General features: G+C 39.1%; 1 protein-coding gene across 1 annotated transcript; it reads right to left on the reverse strand.

The window, feature by feature from the left end:
- Positions 1 to 3,912: 3,912 nt before the first annotated feature.
- Positions 3,913 to 19,354, reverse strand: LOC120480112 (protein NLRC3). The gene is made up of 8 exons (XM_089122532.1): positions 19,091 to 19,354; positions 18,191 to 18,307; positions 15,022 to 15,126; positions 13,554 to 13,658; positions 13,303 to 13,387; positions 12,854 to 13,049; positions 10,866 to 12,759; positions 3,913 to 4,087 (listed from the first exon to the last, which is right to left on the reverse strand). Exons 2-8 carry the CDS (start codon positions 18,247 to 18,249, stop codon positions 3,913 to 3,915), a joined length of 2,619 nt encoding a protein of 872 aa, XP_088978658.1. The 5' UTR covers positions 18,250 to 18,307; positions 19,091 to 19,354.
- Positions 19,355 to 21,474: the final 2,120 nt, after the last annotated feature.

A 21,474-nucleotide genomic window follows, 5' to 3' on the forward strand; every position in this document is an offset into this window, starting at 1 on the left:
TTTATTTTAATTTTTTTTTATTTTGGGAATATGAATGGCAGTTTTCTGTGACGGTCATGTTTTAGGTGTACAGGATAGAATGCTGTTACAGTACAAAAATCATTATGGCTATGGCTATATTGATAAAAATTATACTTTAGGTCACATTAAAAAAAAAATCATAAGTTTATCTTCTGAAAGATAAATAGAAGATACAAATGTGTTAAAACCTTTCATTTTAAAATATCATATTTAAACTTTTATGATTATGCTTTGAAATAAATTTAGTACGAACAAAAAGCTCTGGAAAGGCGTTCGCAGACTAACACTACACGATGCACAGAGGCTCATCTGCTCTGTCACCCTATATCCTGAAGCTATCATAAATGATTGTTAAGTAACTTCTTTCTCACAAGATGCCCTGGCGAACGGAAGGGCCTTATAAGCAGCCTATATCAATGGGGTCGGCCTGAGGCATCACAGACTCTAAATGTCTTCTTTGTCCCCCTCTCTCTGAAGATAGACAGGTCTATATGGTAAATTTCTTACAGATAAAACTTAAGTATATATTGAACATGTATATTCACATGTGTGTGATGACGTATGAGATGACCAAATTTCAAAGTTCTTCAAAGTTCTTTACATGCACCCTGATAAATAAAAGATATACTTTTAGTTCAAGTCAAGTTTTTACACAGACCCCCGAAAACAACCTGCTATTTCACATTGATGTTAGAGGTCTATTGTATATTTTAACAAATTAGATTTTCAGGGTAAATTAACATCATTAACATCGTGCTGCCTATCTCTTGCGATAAAAATACGTTGTATCTGCAGGCGTTGGAAATGTAACAATGACTAATTCACGGATCACAGTCACATGATTTTTTATGCTTTTTACTACGATATGGAATTAACACTATTCGATGGCTTACAATGGATGAGTCTAATCACTGACCGCACACGCCGACACACACGCACACAGACACACACATAAGCATCTTAAACGGGAGTGTGTGTGAGGAACGCTTGAGGAGAACTCTCACGATCTTTTGTATCACATTCACAATATTAAACACAACCCATTCATGAATTGTATTTGGACATCTGTGTGTTAGGAGCTACTTCTTCAAATCTCTAAAACATGTAAGATGAGTTTGTTTATTGCTTAATTAATTGGTTCAGTAAGATATTTATCGTATATCGTTTATTTTATAAGGATTTCAGTTATATACTCTTTCACATTGGGGATATTTTGTATTGCAACTTATTTTGCACACCCATTCATGGACGTATGCATGTATTGCATATGAAAATGTAAGATGAGTTTATTTTTGTTTAAAATAATTGGATCTGTAGACGTTTAGAAAGACATTAGATATTTTCAAACCATTTAATTCATATCATAGAATGGTTTTCAACTTCAGTGTGGAATAGTATATTTATACCATTTTAAAGAATGTTTTTCAAATCTAGTTAGTATAAAATATCTGTAACTGACTAAATGTAAAATAATCATTTCATTTATACAATTTTAAAGAATGTTTTTAAACTTTAGTGTAACGCATTTGATATTCTCACTTTCTCCTTCCCCACCAATCCCCCTCTCCTCTGGAATGTGGTGGGACGAGCCCGTTCAAACATAAAACCTTACATCATATCAACGATTCCCTTATAATCACAAGGACAAGAGATCCCCTTCGAACATAAATCTTACATCGTATCAATGATTCCCTTATAATCACGAGGTCTGACGCATGACACACCTATTATTCAATTACACACCAGGTCATACGACACAAGGTCACCACAGGTCAAGGTCACCCAAGGACACAGGGAGGAGGGGCCGGGTCAAACACAGGGCACGGGGAGGGGGCGGGTCAAAGGTTAATGGGTTAATTAAAAACCCATTAATCATTTTGACACATAGTCCATCATATCACTACTTGTATCCATGATGTGATTTATGGATTGTGGTACAGAAACAATGACAATGTTACACACTCTTGTCTTACTCTGGCTATTCTCTGCTGTCTCAGCCGACGAGATGTTTGTCCCGTTTTAGCAACCGTAGCTTCTTCGAAAGGGAGGGGTGAGCAGTGGGCTGAGCCCTTAGTGCAAACCTGGTGCAAACTCACAACCGAACCGCTAGATGTCGCTAAAAATCCCACACTGCACCTTTAAACAGGCCTATGAAAATTTCCATTTTAAAAACCTGAATTTCGATGAATATTTTTCAATGCCCACAAATTCAGATACAAAAAAAATAAAATAAATCAACGTACAGAATTTCAGATAAAATAGATTCAGGTTAAATTATGAATTATGGGCGTGCTTCTCAGAGTAGTAGCCATCAGCTTTAAAAAAACAATTTCTGCATTATTTGGCTTGTTTGCTGTACTCCTTGTCTCACAACAGCTTTTAAACATTGTTTTGTTTTTTGTTATAAGTCATAAATGACAAGGAGGCAGCCTCTCGCAATGCAAATCAATGGAGACGGTTGGATTGTTTTTCTCCCCTGGTGGGGGCGTGAGCAGCCGGTAACAAGAAGTAATCGAAGGAGAACGTCCTCGTCTCAGTTCTCGCGCATGTGCCCATAAGGAAGTAATGGAATAGTCGAATAAAGTCGTTATTTATGTTTTTTTCGCAGAAAAAGTAGTCTCGTCGCTTGATAAACTTATAATTGAGCCGCTGTAGGCACATGGAATATTTAAACCTTTTCTTTAATGACTTTATGGGCCGTCAAGAGCCAGTCCCTTAGGCCAGTGTTTCCCAACCCTGTTCCTGGCGGCACACCAACACTGCGTGTATTTTTTGTCTCCCTTATCAAACACACCTGATTCAACTCATCAGCTCATAATCAGATGGGTTAATGAGCTGATGAGTTGAATCAGGTGTGTTTTAGATTAGGGAGACAAAGAAAACACGCAGTGTTGGTGTGCCGCCAGGAACAGGGTTGGGAAACACTGCCTTAGGCAGTCTATGTAGGACTGATCCAGCTCTCAGATTCAATCAAAAATATCTTTATTTGTGTTCCGAAGATGAACGAAGGTCTTACAGGGTTGGTACAGGATGGGGGTGAGTAATTAAAGACTTAATTTTCATTTTTGGGTGAACTAACCCTTTAAAGTCTTGTGCTGTTTTATAAAGGCACAAAGCCATATCATGGTTTCGATTTTAGTTTGTTGGCAAAATATAGCGCTAGAGACCTTTCTGTTAGGGTATACATTTTACATCTCATATGTGTTGGGAAAAGGTAGAAGAGAGAGTTCAGAAAAAGACGGTTTCGAACTCGGGTCGAGAGCATCAAAAGCTTCAAGCCCTACGACCTGCGCCACCGTAGCTATTTCGTGACAAGCTTCTTTTGCTAAAAAGACAGACACTTAGTGCAAATATACGCTCCGTTATCTAAAAAGTAAAAAAAAAAATTCTTCCCCTCGCTTGGGCCCCAAGTGCGCATGGCCAACTTGCAATAAATAAATTTGATCAGATCGGCCCTCGCGGCCTCGAAACACAACCGGCCCACAGGGGAAACTCCCGACTCTCCCGATTGCCACTCCGCCCCTGGTGCCCAGGACCCCTTAGATGTCATGGGCCCCTGAGGCAAGAGCCCAGTTGCCCTAATGGTTAATCCAGCCCTGGTGGTCTGTGAGTGGTGTGTGCATCTGGCCCCTCCTAAACGGGCACCCTTTACTGTTTTGATCGGACAATCTTTGGTGGTTGCCACCGGGTATTAATTAGCCCTAAGAGCATAATAATCCTTTATACACAACAACAATAAAATAGCACAATGACAGGATTAATATGGTATACCCACGTTGTAACAAATAAATAAAAGATCTTTTTCACAAAAGTTATCTTGCGCTTTTGCCTCCGGCATCGTCCTGTCAGTCATCGCACCTCACTCTAGTCATGTGACTCCTGTGGCTCAACTTACCTCAGTATCTCCAATTTACACTTTATATTCTTCAGTCCAGTGCAGAGCAGCTTCACTCCTGAATCCTGCAGTTTATTATTGTTCATGTTCAGCTCTTTCAGATTGGTGTCTGATCCAAGAACTGCAGCCAGAGATGAACAGCTTTTGTCTGTTAAGTTACAATTATTTAACCTACAATAAAGTCACAACACAGAATTAGATTGTACACATACAATACATTTTCTATATACTAATATGAATGAAATTTTCCACTTATTTAATACATAAACAGCATATACAGCAAAGAGGCCGAGTTAAACTAACATTTACCTTTAAAAACTACAATTTCCTGAACAATAGTGTTTTTTATACAGAGACAAATTTCCAAGACAAAATGAAGCATGTTTGAAAAAATATTTGTGTAAAGCTGTTATATCTATAGTATATTTTCTCTATTTATGTCACCTGATAGAGTTTAGGTTCTTGCCAGTGTTGCCTCTGTCTTTCTTAATTGGGGACACTTAATATTAGGGGTGTGCACAAAATCGCAATTCAAGCTTTACCGATTGAAAATCGATTAATAGAATTCCAAAAAAAAGATTCATATATATATATATATATATATATATATATATATTAGGCATAACATTTTTTGAAAAAAGTTTGGTTACGGTTGGTTGTCAGTTGAGGTCATGGGTTGGTAGGTTTTTTTGTTTTTTTTTCTCCAGTGGCAGCAAGGAATAGAAAGGAAATTATTATTATTATTATTATTTTTTTTTTTTTACATTACAGTAGCGATGGATAGGCGACTCTGTTTTTCAATAACATAGCCAGTGTTGGGTGTAACTAATTACTGAGTAATTAGTTACTGTAATTTAATTACTTTTCCCTTGAAAATGTAAAGTAAGGGATTACTCTTAATTTATCTGTAATTTAATTACAGTTACTTCTGATGTAATTGAGGTAAATACTGTGTATAGATCAATCCGATCTCACAGTAATTCGTATGCATTTTATGAAGTGTCTAAATCGTACGACCGCACTCGTACAAATTCGTATGAATTATTGTAAAAAATGTATGAAAAAAGTGATAAATGTCATGAGATCAGACATAAAACAATAGTGGGTTTAACATCAAAATGTATTGTCTGATGCTAAAAAGTATGTTTTTATAATGTAACCTTCTCCACCTTGGTCTGTTTAAGGATAATTCATGCAATTTTATAGTTTTTATTTGAAAGAATTAAAACAGATTCATGTCTATCCTTGTATGGAGATTGAGATTGATATAGGATTTGGAAAGTAATTAAAAGTAATTAAATACTTTTTAGAGAGAGTAATTAGTGCAGTAATCTAATTACACTGTTGAAGAGGTAATTAGTAACTAGTAATTAATTACTTTTTTAGAGTAACTTACCCAACACTGAACATAGCCTACTTGTACATGTACTCTACCACCTTGTGTGTCCCAGCATGTTACACACACACAAGCTGATTTTAAATGTGTATTATTTCTTCCCCAAGCTCATAAAATAAATTTGGGTCGCACATAAATTGACAGGGTCGGTCGGAGACTGGAACCGAACATTTTTTTTTTTTATGCCTTAGTGGTGGGCATGGATTTTTTTTATTTTTTTTATCAAGATTAATCTCACGGTAATCTTGGAATTAATCTAGATTAAAATGGCTCATTTGAATTCATGAAGGCATTCAGGCATTGAAGGCATTCAGAATATGTATGCTACCCAAATAAATAACCTTGCAGGTAGTTTGTAAGATGAGCAGAGGCGGAGCTAGACTCTTTATCATGGGGCTCTCTGCTACCATATGTAATAAAGTGTCACTTGTTGAGCCAAGTAAGCTCACGTTTGTCACGGGGCGGGTCAAGGAAGACGAGGAGGAAGATAGAATAAACACTGATTTTAATAAATGACACTCAGGAACAGGCAGACAGGAATACAGCGTGTAAAACACAAACAATACCGGACAAGGGAGTGAAGGCAGGCAGGAACTAAATACACAGTGAAGATGATTAACAAATGACAGTCAGCTGTGCGGGAGGTGATTAGTGTCCATGGTAACAGATGAGGGCGGAGAACTCAGACGAGGGGAACACGTGGTGAATCAAAACACACGGATAGTCCAAGGGTGGTGACAATGTTAATAAAACATAAAGACTATCTCGTTCTTTTCCTTTTAATGCGCCCGATTTATATTTTCTCTCCATTTTCGTAATTATTCTCTACATTATACAGTCGCACCTCATAGCACCCATTGTACTCCTGAGGCAAGTAGGCCTGCCTTATGCGCTGTGTTTCGGTTCATTTATGACTCACAAGACGAGCTTCAGTTCACACGCTGACGCCTCTGTGTCGTGATTATCTATTGTCTGCTATATTTAGTTCTTATTTATTAAATCCAGGCAATTGGTTGATGAAACATTGATTAAAATTAACATAAAATTAATACAAAGCGAAATTCAACTTAATGAAAGGCTTTGTGCTTTATGTTTAATGTGAAAGTTTTAAAGCAGTCTTTCAGTGCCGCTTTCAGAGTGGTCAAGTCCGTAACGGGGAACTGTCACATAACATTGTTTTTCCCCTCATAAATGCGTACATAAAAAATAATACAAAATTAATATTTTATGTTCCGTGGAGAGCCAACCTTTCTTCAACTGATGGGTATTATTACTTTTTGTTCACCTAAAGGTTTTTTTTTTTTTTTGTGTCACGTCCGTTACAGATGTGTATTTCCCTCATATTAAATATAAAATGCATTGACTGATATTTTCCTAATGTCTGGATAAACAGATTGGTATTAAATGCCCCTTGCCCCTTAGTGCAATACGGCTAGGTATACATCTGCGCTATATATCAAGGTAAAAGTCATCAAAGCTTGTATAGTATAGACCCAGCTCCCAAGCCAACTTTGAGAATAGATTAACGGCAATATTTTTTTACCGCTCAATAAGAGTCTCACTTTAACGCAGCAAGTTAACGCCGATAACGGCCCACCATCAGTGGCGGTTCTACTTTGAATTACACCCAGGGCGAGACCCCCTTCGAGCGGGGAAAAGTATTAGATAATATGGTGACCAAAATGATCACATACACAGAATCTTGTTCAAAAAGCCCAATACACAGTTAAATCAATTCACCAAGGTAATAACATTAAAGATTTGTTTTAAAGGAGTGTCTTTCATCTTACCTACTAAACTTAAAAAAAGGTTAACACAAAAAAAAGGTTTTTATATAAAGATAAACCTCATATTTCAGCATTTAAATCATCTCTATAAAAAGAATGAGTCAATAAAGATACATTCCTGAAATTTATAGTGCACAGTAGCTTATCTTTTATTATTAATAGTAAAATTCGTACAGATTTTCCCATGGCTGTCGTTGCTATAGAACCATGCACTTATTACACTGCGCTCTCCACAACGACAAAGGAGTTTTAGTAGCTAATGTATTTCCACCACAGAAAAACGCTTGCTGTAGCTCTGCTAAAATATTTATTTACGGAGAAGAGAAAAACACCCAAGTGTTTGGGTGCACGTGCTGAAAAGTTTATGAGCGAGCTTCCCGTACGCCTATTTGAAACATAGAGGATTTGAAACATCGACCTCGAGAGCGCAAAAGACGCGATACGTGAACTAATCAGGAGATCCCCTTGACATCGTTTCTGCGCACGGCACCTTCTCAGCAAGCAGGGCGCCATTGCCAATAATTGAATCGAAATGATAAAAAATAGAAAAACTTCGCGGCACAGAGTATTTTTTTAACTGCTCGTGCCGCCCCCCATGTGACATGAAGAAATGCCGCCCCGGGCGACTGCCCGGTTCGCCCGTGCCTAGAACCGCTACTGCCCACCATATTATATTTTGTAATGGCGTGCAGGGGCGGAGTGGCAATCGGGAGAGTCGTAGAGTTTCGAGGCCGCGAGAGCCGGTCTGATAATAGTGATAAATTGTAAGTTCTTAGCAACAGCATCCGGCGGACTGGTGTACGGCCGCTGCCCGCTGGTCAAACTGTGCAGCCTCTCTGCTCAACCCGTAAGTAAATGCGTCGATCCGCATATTTTGTTTGAGTTCTTAAATGGTCTACTGTTAGATCTTTTGCCAAGCGCGTCAGAAGTTGCAGGTTATAATTCACACTCATATAGTTTTTTCCTCTCTCATCAAAACCGAATATGTTCATCAGTGGTTACAGTCTATATCAAGCAGGGCCACATTTATGTGCATTTTATTTGGTGATATCATCGGCGATAGATTGAAGAGTGCGTCCGAGTGAAGACACAAGAGTATGAAGTACCAGGTTGACTGGTGGTTAAGTACTTCATTTAGCATGATTGATTGTTTGATCTGACTAGAGCACTTTAAAGCTAAATATAAAAGCTGTTTATTTAAGTTTTATTTTAAACTTAAATTAAATGTATTTGAAAGCTGGCCAAAGCTTGGCATTTTGAACTTTTTAGTTGCAAAAGTTTTTATTTTTGTATGAAGATATAATGTAATAGCAAAATACATTTAATTTGTTGTGTTTCTTTTCTTTTAAATTGTATGTCTACTGCAATACTGTTTTTGCAAAAACTACAATAAAACCAGTTGGAAAGCATCTTTTGCAGTGATTTTTGTGTGAGCATATCAGTGAACACCCCAGACCCCACGGTGAGTTTCACGTCTTAGTAAACTAAAGTTTAATGTGTTTTATGAATGATTGTTCCAGTGCACATAGACAACCATTGTGTAGGTGGAGGCTGCTAACACACAAACCTAAAATTCTCGGGACAGCAGCATTTGTCCAAATTTCAATCTTAACCGTTCTATTTCATCAGAAACTATCTTAAAACAGGGCTTTAAGTGTAAAATACCGAACTAACCCTTTAAACTACAGAAGTACTCATAGAAATAAGCATTTAAATATATAATTACTGGGAGAAACTGAGGGACAACTAGTATATGATGTGGTGAGATGTAGGTATTTTACAAACCCAATTCCATAAAAGTTGGGACACTGTACAAATTGTGAATAAAAACAGAATGCAATGATGTGGAAGTTTCAAATTTCAATATTATATTTAGAATACAACATAGATGACATATCAAATGTTTTAACTGAGAAAATGCATAATTTTAAGGGGAAAATAAGTTGATTTTAAATTTCATGGCATCAACACATCTCAAAAAAGTTGGGACAAGGCCATTTTTACCACTGTGTGGCATCCCCTCTTCTTTTAATAACAGTCTCAAGTTTAGGAATAGGAATGTTGTCCCATTCTTGTCTAATAAAGGCTTCTAGCTGCTCAACTGTCTTAGGTCTTCTTTGTTGCATCTTCCTCTTTATGATGCGCCAAATGTTTTCTATGGGTGAAAGATCTGGACTGCAGGCTGGCCATTTCAGTACCCGGATCCTTCTTCTACGCAGCCATGATGTTGTAATTGATGCAGTATGTGGTTTGGCATTGTCATTGTCTTGTTGGAAAATACAAGGTCTTCCCTGAAAGAGACGATGTCTGGATGGGAGCATATGTTGTTCTAGAACTTGGATATACCTTTCAGCATTGATGGTGCCTTTCCAGATGTGTAAGCTGCCCATGCCACACGCACTCATGCAACCCCATACCATCAGAGATGCAGGCTTCTGAACTGAGCGCTGATAACAACTTGGGTTGTCCTTGTCCTCTTTAGTCCGGATGACATGGCGTCCCAGTTTTCCAAAAAGAACGTCAAATTTTGATTCGTCTGACCACAGAACAGTTTTCCACTTTGCTAGAGTCCACTTTAAATGAGCCTTGGCCCAGAGAAAACGCCTGCGCTTCTGGTTCCCGTTTAGATATGGCTTCTTTTTTGACCTATAGAGTTTTAGCCGGCAACGGTGAATGGCACGGTGGATTGTGTTCACTGATAATGTTTTCTGGAAGTATTCTTGAGCCCATGTTGTGATTTCCATTACAGTAGCATCCCTGTGTGTGATGCAGTGCCGTCTAAGGGCCTGAAGATCACGGGCATTCAGTATGGTTTTCCGGCCTTGACCCTTATGCACAGAGATTGTTCCAGATTCTCTGAATCTTTGGATGATATTATGCACTGTAGATGATGATAACTTCAAACTCTTTGCAATTTTTCTCTGAGAAACTCCTTTCTGATATTGCTCCACTATTTTTTGCCTTAACATTGGGGGAATTGGTGATCCGCTGCCCATCTTGACTTCTGAGAGACACTGCCACTCTGAGAGGCTCTTTTTATACTCAATCATGTTGCCAATTGACCTAATAAGTTGCAAATTGGTCCTCCAGCTATTCCTTATATGTACATTTAACTTTTCTGGCCTCTTATTGCTACCTGTCCCAACTTTTTTGGAATTTGTAGCTCTCATGAAATCCAAAAGGAGCCAATATTTGGCATGGCAATTCAAAATGTCTCACTTTCAACATTTGATATGTCATTTATATTCTATTGTGAATAAAATATAAGTTTATGAGATTTCTAAATTATTCCATTCTTTTTTTACTCACAATTTGTACAGTGTCCCAACTTTTTTGGAATCGGGTTTATATTTTAGTAGCCTGTTTTATAAAAATCTCAATGTTTTATCTATAACCTTTCAAAATTTCATATTACGTTTTGGCAATATAAATAACATCTATTCTGTACCAAATTACATTATTTCCCCCCAGTTTGGGTATATGAATAAAATATGCCTTTTTTTCTACCTCAAGTATGAGTATGTGATAATATAATTCTATATAACAAGTCATACAAGTCTGGTGTATCATATGATACAAAACAATCATGCAAACATTTTTACAAGATATTTAATATTTTGTCTTAAATTGTGATAAACTGTCTACACACACACACACACACACACACACGCAGGTATAGCTTCATGTTTATGATGGGGAATAACTATTGAGATAAATGCATTTTTCAGATGAGAGTAAAACATGACAAAATATATAAAAGACTTACAGAGCTCTTCTGGAGGTTTTAATGACTGCCGATAATCTAATGAGACACTCGTCTGATTTCTTGAATTTCTGAAGCTCAAACTCCTCCAGCTCTTCCTCTGATGTCAACAACACAAAGGCTAAAGCAGACCACTGGGCAGGTGAAAGGTCACCAGATGAGAGACTTCCTTTGCTAAGGTGGGTCTGAATCTCGTTCACCAGAGTTTGGTCGTTCAGTTCATTCAGACAGTAGAAGAGATTGATGGATCTCTCTGCAGGAAGATTAGCTGCTAATTTCTGCTTGATGTACTGAACTATTTCCTTGTTCCTCCGGTCAGTGTCGTCTTTCTTTGTTAACAGACCTCGTAAGAGTCGAACTATCCCCTCGTTGCTCTGGTCAGTGCCGTCTCGCTGTGTCAACAGACCTCGTAAGAGTCGTCGATTGGACTGGAGTGACAGACCGAGGAGGAAGCGAAGGAAAAGGTCCAGGTGTCCATTGTCACTCTCCAGCGCCTTGTCCACTGCAGTCTTGAGAAAATCAATCATGGTTTCATTTCTGTTTTTCTGTTCTGTAGACTCATGATCAAACACACTTGTCTTGTTGATGTCTAGAAACAGATGTGCATAAAGGGCTGCAATAAACTCTTGAATGCTCAAGTGAACAAAGCAGTACATGGTACCAAGAACGATCCCCGTTTCCTCCTTAAAGATCTGGGTACACATGCCTGAGTACACTGATGCCTTATAGACGTCAAGACCACAGGCTTCCAGGTCTGTGTCATAGAAGATCAGGTTGTTTCTTTCCAGCTGATGAAATGCCAGTTTCCCCAGTGAAAGGATGGCGTCTTTATCCCAGGAAACATCTGGTGTGTATTCTCCATCATATTTCCGGCGGCTCTGCTGGATCTGAAAGCGGAGAAAGTGTGTGTACATTTGTGTCAGAGTCTTGGGAGTGTCTTCAGTGTTTGATTCCTGCAGTGTTTTAGAGATCTCATCAGCCTGAGTGTTTCTCACATCATTATTTCTCTTCTCCTCCAGAATGTTCTGGAGAACAGTGGCTGAAATCCAGCAGAAGACTGGGATGTGGCACATGATAAAGAGACTCTTTGATTGTTTAACATGATCTATGATTGTGTCGGCTTGAATATCATCCTTGAATCTTTTTCTGAAGTACTCTTGCTTTTGTGCGTCGCTGAATCCTCGTATCTCTGTCAGCCGGTCGATACAGTCTGGAGGAATCTTACTGGCAGCTGCTGGTCTGCTGGTGATCCAGACGAGAGCAGAAGGAAGCAGATTTCCCTTCATGAGGTTCGTTAGGAGAACATCCAGAGAGGCTGGTGACGATACATCACGCCACGTCTCATTACAATCAAACTTCAGAGGAAGGCGACATTCGTCCAGTCCATCAAGGATGAACAGCACTTTGAACTGATTCCTTCTTGTAAGGTTCAGTCCTTTTGTCTCTGGGAAAAACTGAGTTATAAGGTCCATCAAACTTAGTTTTTCTTTCTCCTTTAAGTTCATCTCTCTGAATGGAAGAGGAAATATGAAGCTGATATCTTGATTTTCTTTTCCTTCAGCCCAGTCCAGAACAAACTTTTGCACAGAGACTGATTTCCCGATGCCAGCGACTCCTTTTGTCAGTACAGTTCGGATCTCCTCGTCTTGTTCAGGCGCTTCAAACAAATGTGTGCATTTAACCTGTATCTCTTGTGCTTCATGACGTCTGGAAGCAACTTCAATCTGTCTGACCTCATGTTCAGTATTGACCTGTTCACTGCCACCCTGAGTGATGTAGAGATCTGTGTAGATGTTATTCAGGAGTGTGGAGTCACCTTGCTTCGCCATTCCTTCAAACACACATTGATACTTCTTCTTTAGGCCACATTTCAGCTGATGAATGAAGAACAGCTCATCTAAACACAGGAACAGAAAATAGATAGTTTTAGTCTTCATTTTCTCTCCTACATTTATAAGAGACAATCAGACAGATGATGACGAGTCTCTTGCCTTCTAGAGCATCAGCAGCTTCATCTTGCTTCATCTCTCTCAGGTAATGTAGTGTGAGATCAAGAGCTGCTGATTTGATACTGGATCTGTTCTCATTAAAGTCCTTCACAAAGTGTTGTGTGTTCTCATGTTGTAATATTTTCTTTAACTTCTCCAGTTCATTCTTCAGAAATGTGAATATTTTCCTCTCAAGATCCTACAAAAAAAAAGTAAAAGAAAAGGCAGAATACACAACTTAAGCCAAATTGTACATCTACATTTGGTATCAACAATTTATTCAATAATTATGATCCATGTATATAAAAAATCCAGTTAAAAGAATAACATGCTAACCAAGTTGTGCCAAAATGTGTTTAAAAGGGGGGAAAAAAAGATTAATTAAATTTCTTTGGTCAATAACATATTTGTTTGTTATAAATATTAAACATTTATAAAATGTGTTTTCCTACCTGGAAGATCCCAAGAAGATTGTCTTTAAAATTCTCGTGGTTCCTGTGAGTCTGAAGGTCTGAGTCTAATGTCTCATATCGAAGCCTGTAATCACATTAATAAAACACTAACTGATATTTTACAGAAAGAGAAATAAGCATTAGCTGTGAATACTCTGACAAATATTTCACCAAAACATGTTTCATGATTGGTATTCACTGATACAACTTTTAAAGAATCAACGTGTGACAAAATGAGTAACACAAAATACCTTTTATTAGATGATGGTGTTTTCTCACTGAAGTCTGGTGGATGATCATTAGACTGATCACTCTTCAGAGACACAGAGCTGGACACATGTGAGTCTGATCTTACACTGATGACACAAAGAACATTTGAAAAGGTTTAATATTGCAAATAGTAATTAAATGCAGTATAGCTGTGCATTTGTTCATTTATAACTACGGTTTGTAAGGCCTGCTAAATCGATCCAATGGCGGTATTCGATTAGAGGTGAAGGTTTCATCCGTGTTCGTCTCTTCCCATGGCAAAGGGATTTTTTATTAAATGCAATACATTTTATCTTATGTATTAACTCGCTTCATCTGACTCCATAAAATGAAAAGGTTTTTCAATGATATCTGTGCATCATTAAATACATGTTAATGTTTGACTATTCCTTTTAACTCTAATGAAAATAAAGTCAAAATCTGTTTATTTTGACAATTTATTATGTCAGGTAAATGTATAATGTCAATTTCACAATCAGTTCAAAGATCATCAATCCAAATAATCAAATGGTCCAGAATAAGAGGAAAAGATGTGAACCCAACATTGTATGCTACGTGAGTCACGAGACCCTCAACCACACGGGCTAATCTGAGTACAGAAAAGAGCCCTGAGCTCTCCGTTGCATATCTTTATATATCCAGACCTCCTTTAATATGTAGAACATGAGTTTACAGTGGGAAAGTTACTGCGCTCAGACATGAGTGTGTGTGTGTGACCATCTCTCACTCCACACACATGTAAAGCGTCTGCTGTTGTGTGGTCAGACACGTGTGTGTGTGTGTGTGTGTGTGTGTGACCATCTCTCACTCCCCACACATGTGAAGCATCGGCCAGATTTACTGGGGGTAGAAATTACTGGGCTGACCATTTGAAAAGGAACAGTGGAAATTAGCATTCACGAGTTTTGCATTCACCTTTTGGAAGTCGAGACCACATTCCTTTGAGTGCCAGTTATTCCTAAACTCTTAAAAATCGTATTACCTTTTGTTTTACTTATTTGGAAATAGAACACTTGTACCATTCACACTGAGACATTTCAACTAATACTAAACATATGTATAAAACTTTATAATATTGTTCAAATTAAACCATAATTTAATAATTCTTATGTAATTCTTAAAACGTAATTCTTATGTGAGTTTGGATGATCTCTGCAAGAGTGGGGTGAGAGTTCAAATGTTGTTTTGCAAGCAAGGTCCTTTGTCTTATAGACCTGTGTTGAGGTTGATTTCTTCAACCAGTTCTTCCAGTCTTACAGGTTGGATGGATGGACATGTTTAGTTGCATGATTTATTTTCCATTGTGAATTTATGCCTCCTTGTGTCTGCCTGTGTAACTGTGTTACTGGAGTGAGTTTCATAAATCCCCTTACACAGTCAAGTTCAATCACACACACCACTGTGGACAAATAATACAACCCTATAATGTAATATAAACACACAAAATACCTTTTATAAGATGATGGTGTTTTCTCACTGAAGTTTGGTGGAAGATCATTAGACTGATCACTCTTCAGAGACACAGATCTGGACACATGTGAGCCTGATCTTACACTGATGACACAAAGAACAGAGAGAGAGAGAAAACACTTTAGTAAAGGAGGATTAACTGTGTCTGAAACACATCTGTGTCTTTATCTAATCCTCCACAGAAACACACACACTCGCACTTTAAGAGTATAATTTAAGAGAATATTTCAAGTTTTTATTTATTGACAGAATAGAGAGCAGAAATGTCTGTATGACAGTTTTGTTAGCATACTTGAATTAAATTAAGTGTATAGTGTGTTTTCTAATGTCTGTAAATACTTTTATAATCATAATACTAAAGTAATTTATTTGGATTAATTCAGCGTCTAGAAGGTTATTGTGACGATCAGCAGCCGTGGTGCCCTCGAGAGCCACTAGAGGGCACTCTCTCCCCATGTTATGTTTCCCCTTGGACTCTTTGTGTTGCATTATGTTCAGCTGTGTTTCATTATTGGTTATTGAGTTCCTTATTTTAGCCTGAGTTTTCCCTGTGTCCCTTGCGAAGTCTTGTTACCCTGTAAGCGTACAATTCCGAGCGTTATTCCCTGTTCTGTGTCTCCGTGTTTCCCTGGACTCTTGACCCTTGCCTGTTTCCTGGACTGTTCACGAACCTGTGCTGCCTGCCTCGACCATTGCCTTTTTAGACCACGAGTTTCTGGATTGCCCCTTTGTTTAAGTGTTTGCCTGTGTTCATGTCTGCTTGCTTTAATAAAGTGCTGCACATGGATCCGACCGTCTCTGTCCGTACGTTACAGAAGACTTCGCCAAACGAGGATCCAGCAGACTTTCAGCATCTATCTGCCGTGGTCAAGACCCGAGCTTCAATGCTAGCCTCTCATAGTTCTCAGCTGGCGAGACTAACTTCTCTCCTCGAGGAACTAGCAAGCTCCGTGCAGTCATGGTCTCCGCAGAGCACAAGCACTAATCAAGCCCAAGCTCCCGCTGCACCTGTTCCACCGCAACCCTGTGTGAGTACCGCATGCAGTAATTCCAGTACGCCGTTTCCCGAGAAGTTTAATGGCTCACCTGAAGCGTGTGAAGGATTTCTTCAGCAGTGCAGGTTATATTTGAAACATCAGCCCCAGTTATACGCCTCGGATACCGACCGCGTTTCTTTCATCTGCTCACTGTTGACTGGAAAGGCTCTGGAGTGGGCAGGCACGTTTTGGGAACCAGGTCGGATGTCGTTTCCTCCTTTCGACGTGTTTACCGCCCTGTTCAGAAAGGCTTTTGAACTCCCCGCAGAAAAGGAGGGTCTCGAGGAACTGCTCTTTTCCCTGCGCCGGGGAGGTTCGTATGCGGCGGATTTCTCTCACTCACTCCGCACGCCGCATAAGCCTCAGCTCGCTAAACTGTTTGATCCTCCCTTAAGGACCGTCAGAGGAGCTTCTAAGCATATCGTTCCTGCCAAAACCACTCATCATGTCGGACCCCTCGAGCCCGTATCCCGCACTGGCCCTGTTAAAAGTGCTGTTTCTAAGACAGCGGAGGTGTCGCGGGTCGAACCGGAGTTTGAGCGCGTGCCAGCCGACTCGAGTGAGTCAAGTGCCGAGCTGAGTGAATCAAGTGAGTCAAATACCGAGCTGAGTGAATCGAGTGCCGAGTCAAGTGAGTCAAGTGCTGAGTCGAGTGAATCAAGTGTGTCCAGTGTTGAATTTAGTCTGTCCAGTGAGTCTTCAGTTCAAGTGGGCGAGTCTCCTGTTGAAGTGAGTGAATCTTCAGTTCAAGTGAGCGCTGAATCTCCTCTTCAAGTGAGCGCTGAATCTCCTCTTCAAGTGAGCGCTGCATCTCCAGTTCAGGTGAGCGCCAGCCCTGTGACGCGCCGCCGCAGGAGGAGGAGAAGGAGGACTCGTTCGGTTCGCCAGGCCCCGGTGAGCGTGCCCAGACTCCTCGCTCTGCCGGCCCCGCCTCTGCGCCTCGCTCTGCCGGCCCCGCCTCTGCGCCTCGCTCTGCCAGCCCCGCCTCTGCGCCTCGCCCTGCCGGCCCCGCCTCTGCGCCTCGCCCTGCCGGCCCCGCCTCTGCGCATCACCTTGACTGCGCCCTTCAAGCTCCGGGAGACCTTTCCTGAACCCGTTTACCACCCAGAGGTTCCTCCCGTGAATTTCCCCAAGTATTTTTGGGGGGGGGGCACTAGGTACTCTGCGGGGACCTTGGAGGCGACACTGACATGGACCGCACCTGAGCCTGCTCCGCCCTCGTCTCTGCCTGAGCCTGCTCCGCCCTGGCCGCCATCAAGTCCTGCTCCGCCCTGGCCGCCTTCACGTCCTGCTCTGCCCTGGCCGCCTTCACGTCCTGCTCCGCCCTGGCCGCCTTCACGTCCTGCTCCGCCCTGGTCACCCACGCTCCACGGCCCAGGCCCGCCTTGCCTGTGTTCTGGTCCCGTTCCCCTGCACGGGCCTGGCCCTCCGTCCCTCCCCCGGGATCGCCTTCACTCTGCCCCCTGCCTGGATTGTTCGAGGAGCGTCTGGAAGCCGCTCCTTAGAGGGGGGGTTATGTGACGATCAGCAGCCGTGGTGCCCTCGAGAGCCACTAGAGGGCACTCTCTCCCCATGTTATGTTTCCCCTTGGACTCTTTGTGTTGCATTATGTTCAGCTGTGTTTCATTATTGGTTATTGAGTTCCTTATTTAAGCCTGAGTTTTCCCTGTGTCCCTTGCGAAGTCTTGTTACCCTGTAAGCGTACAATTCCGAGCGTTATTCCCTGTTCTGTGTCTCCGTGTTTCCCTGGACTCTTGACCCTTGCCTGTTTCCTGGACTGTTCACGAACCTGTGCTGCCTGCCTCGACCATTGCCTGTTTAGACCACGAGTTTCTGGATTGCCCCTTTGTTTAAGTGTTTGCCTGTGTTCATGTCTGCTTGCTTTAATAAAGTGCTGCACATGGATCCGACCGTCTCTGTCCGTACGTTACAGTTATTAACAAATTATTAACTGTGATATTTTCTATAGAGCAAACAGGGCTTTATAAACACTGGCAGAGTTACTTTAAGATTTGCAAATACAGCGCAATGCTTAAAGTTGTGTTATTGACAGGGAAACACAAAGTCCAGTGGAGTTTAAAGTGAGAGTGTGAAAACAGACGCAGTCTCACCTGTGTTTCTCTGAGAGACTCATCTGAGAGAGAGAGTCCTTTCCTCTTTCCTCTGACATACTGCAGCTAAACTGACCCTGAAAACTGATCAGAAAACACTCAATCCTTCAGCATCACCTGCAAATCACAACATTTACACACATCAACAACATCTTATTGAAGAATAAAGACTTATCATCAACAACAGCAACAGCAAAAACAATCTATCAAATAAAGTGAGTTACAAACAAATATATTGCCATGTAAAATAACTGAATGCTCTTAATCATTTCTGATTGTTTAATGAGTTTAACTGACTCTAAATATTAATTCATTGGGGAACAGAAATGTACACTATGCTGGAAAACTGAACGCAATTAGTTATATTCTCTATTACAGTAAAATATCATTTTATAATCATATTTACCCAATCTTTATACATTGTTGAATCGTTTGCCATTCAATCATTAGTTCAAGTTTACAATGACTGATTAAGTAAAAGTAACCTAAATTATAAGAGACATATTGTAATACTACTAATCATAATTGCTATATACGAACTGAAATATTGAGTTTAATAACAGCAGATTGTTGTTGATTGACGTTAGGCTTCATCTGTCTGTCTACTGTAAATGTCTGCTTCAAAAATACTTTCGATTTCACATAAAAAAAAAAACAGCCTAACACGGAAGAGGAAATGGGAGAAAACGTTTTAGAAACATATTCGTGTTGAACAAACGTTTCTCAATAAAACTTTTTGTGTTTTTACTTCAAAAGATTGTAATTTCTGGCAGATTCTTCTTTTGTTCGGGGTAGCAGAAGAACAGCCTTCTGTAACTTCACATTTAAATATCGCTTAATATACAATATGAAGTTCCTAATAATAACAAATGACTGTAATGGAGAATGTAATAAACTTACTTGCAGTCTTGTCCACTAAGAAGAGAATTTATCAGTATTTTAAACTCAGTAACGCTTGTTGTCAGTCCGCGCGCGTCGTTCTCCAGAATCTCTTGCTGGTCTCGATGGATTGTGGATTAAACACATAAATGTCCGCGAGTGTTATTAGATTTGGTAGGCATTGTGCTAAATCGACATCTGTAGACAGGTTTTCTGAACCATAGATGAAATCAAATCCAGTGAGCGACAGGTTTAGTTGTCAGCAGTTGTTACTTTCGTTTTCGTTTTCTTCTTCTTTGGTGTATTGGCGGTTGGCAACCTATCTCATTGGTTCATTACCGCCACCAACTGGAATGGAATATGGATCAAGCATGGGATCAAGCTATGTACTTTAATACAAAATATAAATAAAACATAAAAACCAAGCAAAACAAATAAACAAACTGAAAATAAACCATAACAAATAAAAAAAAAAAACAGAACAAAAAACGCTATAATAATATGTTTTTTGATGTTTTTTTCAGACATTGCAAAATAAATTGTCATTTCCACAACCGAACAAAAACATGTGTTTTCAACCAAATATGTTGAAATATTTGTAGATATAAATATATTGGGTTACACATCACACTTGCATGTTTCCAAATTGTAAATTCATTTATTTCTCTGAAATGCAACGGTTAAGATTTTACAAAGTTAACAACAAAAAAACGCTGAACACTAAGCCACTGAAATCTTTCATTCATATTTCTGAATTTTATTATATTTTCAAATCTGATATTTTTCAACTCATATACATATACTGTACCCTTAACTGCTAAATAATCAACACCACCACCATCATTACCTTATTTTTTTTTTATGTTTTACCTAAAAATATTTGTGGTTGTGGAAATGACAAGGGAAAGGCGGGTTATGGTAAAAATAACATTTCAGATATAGAACCTGTAGTAGAATCATAAATGCATTATGGAAATGCAAAAGTGAGTCATGACCTCAATGTGTAGGACAAAATGAATCACAAATTCAAGTTTGAAGTTTATTCTTATTTTAATTTCAAACAGGGATAGTGTATTGATGAACAACTGGCCTAACAGCACTTAATAAAAAAGATAACTTGAAACAAAAACAATATCATAAACACTATCATCCTTGTGTTTTCATAAAAAATCCAAATAAAAATTTCTATGAAAATGTGACGTTTCACCACTCCCTGATCCAGAGCAGTTTATGGCCCAAGGTTCACAGATGAACACAGGTGAACCCAATGTTCAACATGTTTAAAATATGCCAAATTGAAAAGAAATACAAGAAACTATATATTTTATATTTGATTGATTTGGGCTATAATTCATTCTTTCTGTTTGAATTTAAAATCACCCATTTTTTTATCCAAGGTTCACTCGCAGTCAATTTCGGTGAATATTTCTCTCACACTAATGGATCCAACATCACGTGATGTTTCGTACAACAATAAAATATCTAAATTTAAAACATTCTCATGACATTATATGTAAAGTTTGTGTTTATGTTTTAGTGTTTTAGTACTATAGGCAAACTACTTAGCTTTTAAAGCACATACAATGTCCTTGCCAAGCCAACTGTCTTTATCACTTCCATGGAGACAGATGTGGAAAAGTGACAGTTGTGGAAATTACATCCCCCCCCCTTTCCCTCTAATGTTTGACTAGCCTGTTAGTGCTAGTTTTAGAGTTAGCATTAAATAATCTCAAATTTCACCTGATGAAATTGTAAAAATCCTGAAATGTTTCTGTCGGAATGAATTATGAGCGGTTCAGAAATGACATACAATAAACATACTCGCAGTATTTCTCATATTTACCTTGATATATATCCAATTTATTAACCTCTGCTGGGACCATTCTTTCATTCAGCCATGTGGGTTCCTCTGGAGTGTCAGCTAACATGGTTACTGAGTGTACAAATCTAGAACACTGAGCCTGGGATTGCATTTAATGCAGAGGGGTGGAAATGACATCAGTGAACCCAAGGGACAAGTGTTCAATAAGTTGAAAATATGTCAAATTGAAAATAAATATATATAAAATTATTAGATTTGAATGAATTTGGTTATAATGCATACTTTCTGTTTGGATTTAAAATTATATCAGTATTAGATTTTAAGTGAGATAAGGTTGAAGACCCAAAGTCTGGCCTAGGGACAGAGGCAAAATAAAAAATGCATATAAAATGCCTCCTATTTTATATAAAACAACAGAATTAAACATTGTTTTTTTTGTTTTTTTATAAATATATAGGTTCCCCTTCACATGTAGTAAGTGTGAAAAAAAAAGTGGAAATGTTTTTTAGTTTTTTTAATATCTGTCAAGGACAGAAAATTACCATAGTTGGAGAATCACCCAATGGATTAATACATGCTCATT

This window comes from Pimephales promelas, chromosome 2 (genome assembly GCF_988280905.1).
Source record: "Pimephales promelas chromosome 2, fPimPro1.hap1.1, whole genome shotgun sequence".
Taxonomy (NCBI): Eukaryota; Metazoa; Chordata; class Actinopteri; order Cypriniformes; family Leuciscidae; genus Pimephales; species Pimephales promelas.

Excerpts from the sequence above, each read along its gene's own strand:
- LOC120480112 (XM_089122532.1), bottom strand. The coding sequence starts at position 18,249 with ATGTCAGAGGAAAGAGGAAAGGACTCTCTCTCTCAGATGAGTCTCTCA. Across the intron at positions 15,127-18,190 it reads AGTCTCTCAGAGAAACACAG|TGTAAGATCAGGCTCACATG; the intron begins GTGAGACTGCGT and ends TTGTGTCATCAG. Across the intron at positions 12,760-12,853 it reads AGCTGCTGATGCTCTAGAAG|ATGAGCTGTTCTTCATTCAT; the intron begins GCAAGAGACTCG and ends TCCTGTGTTTAG.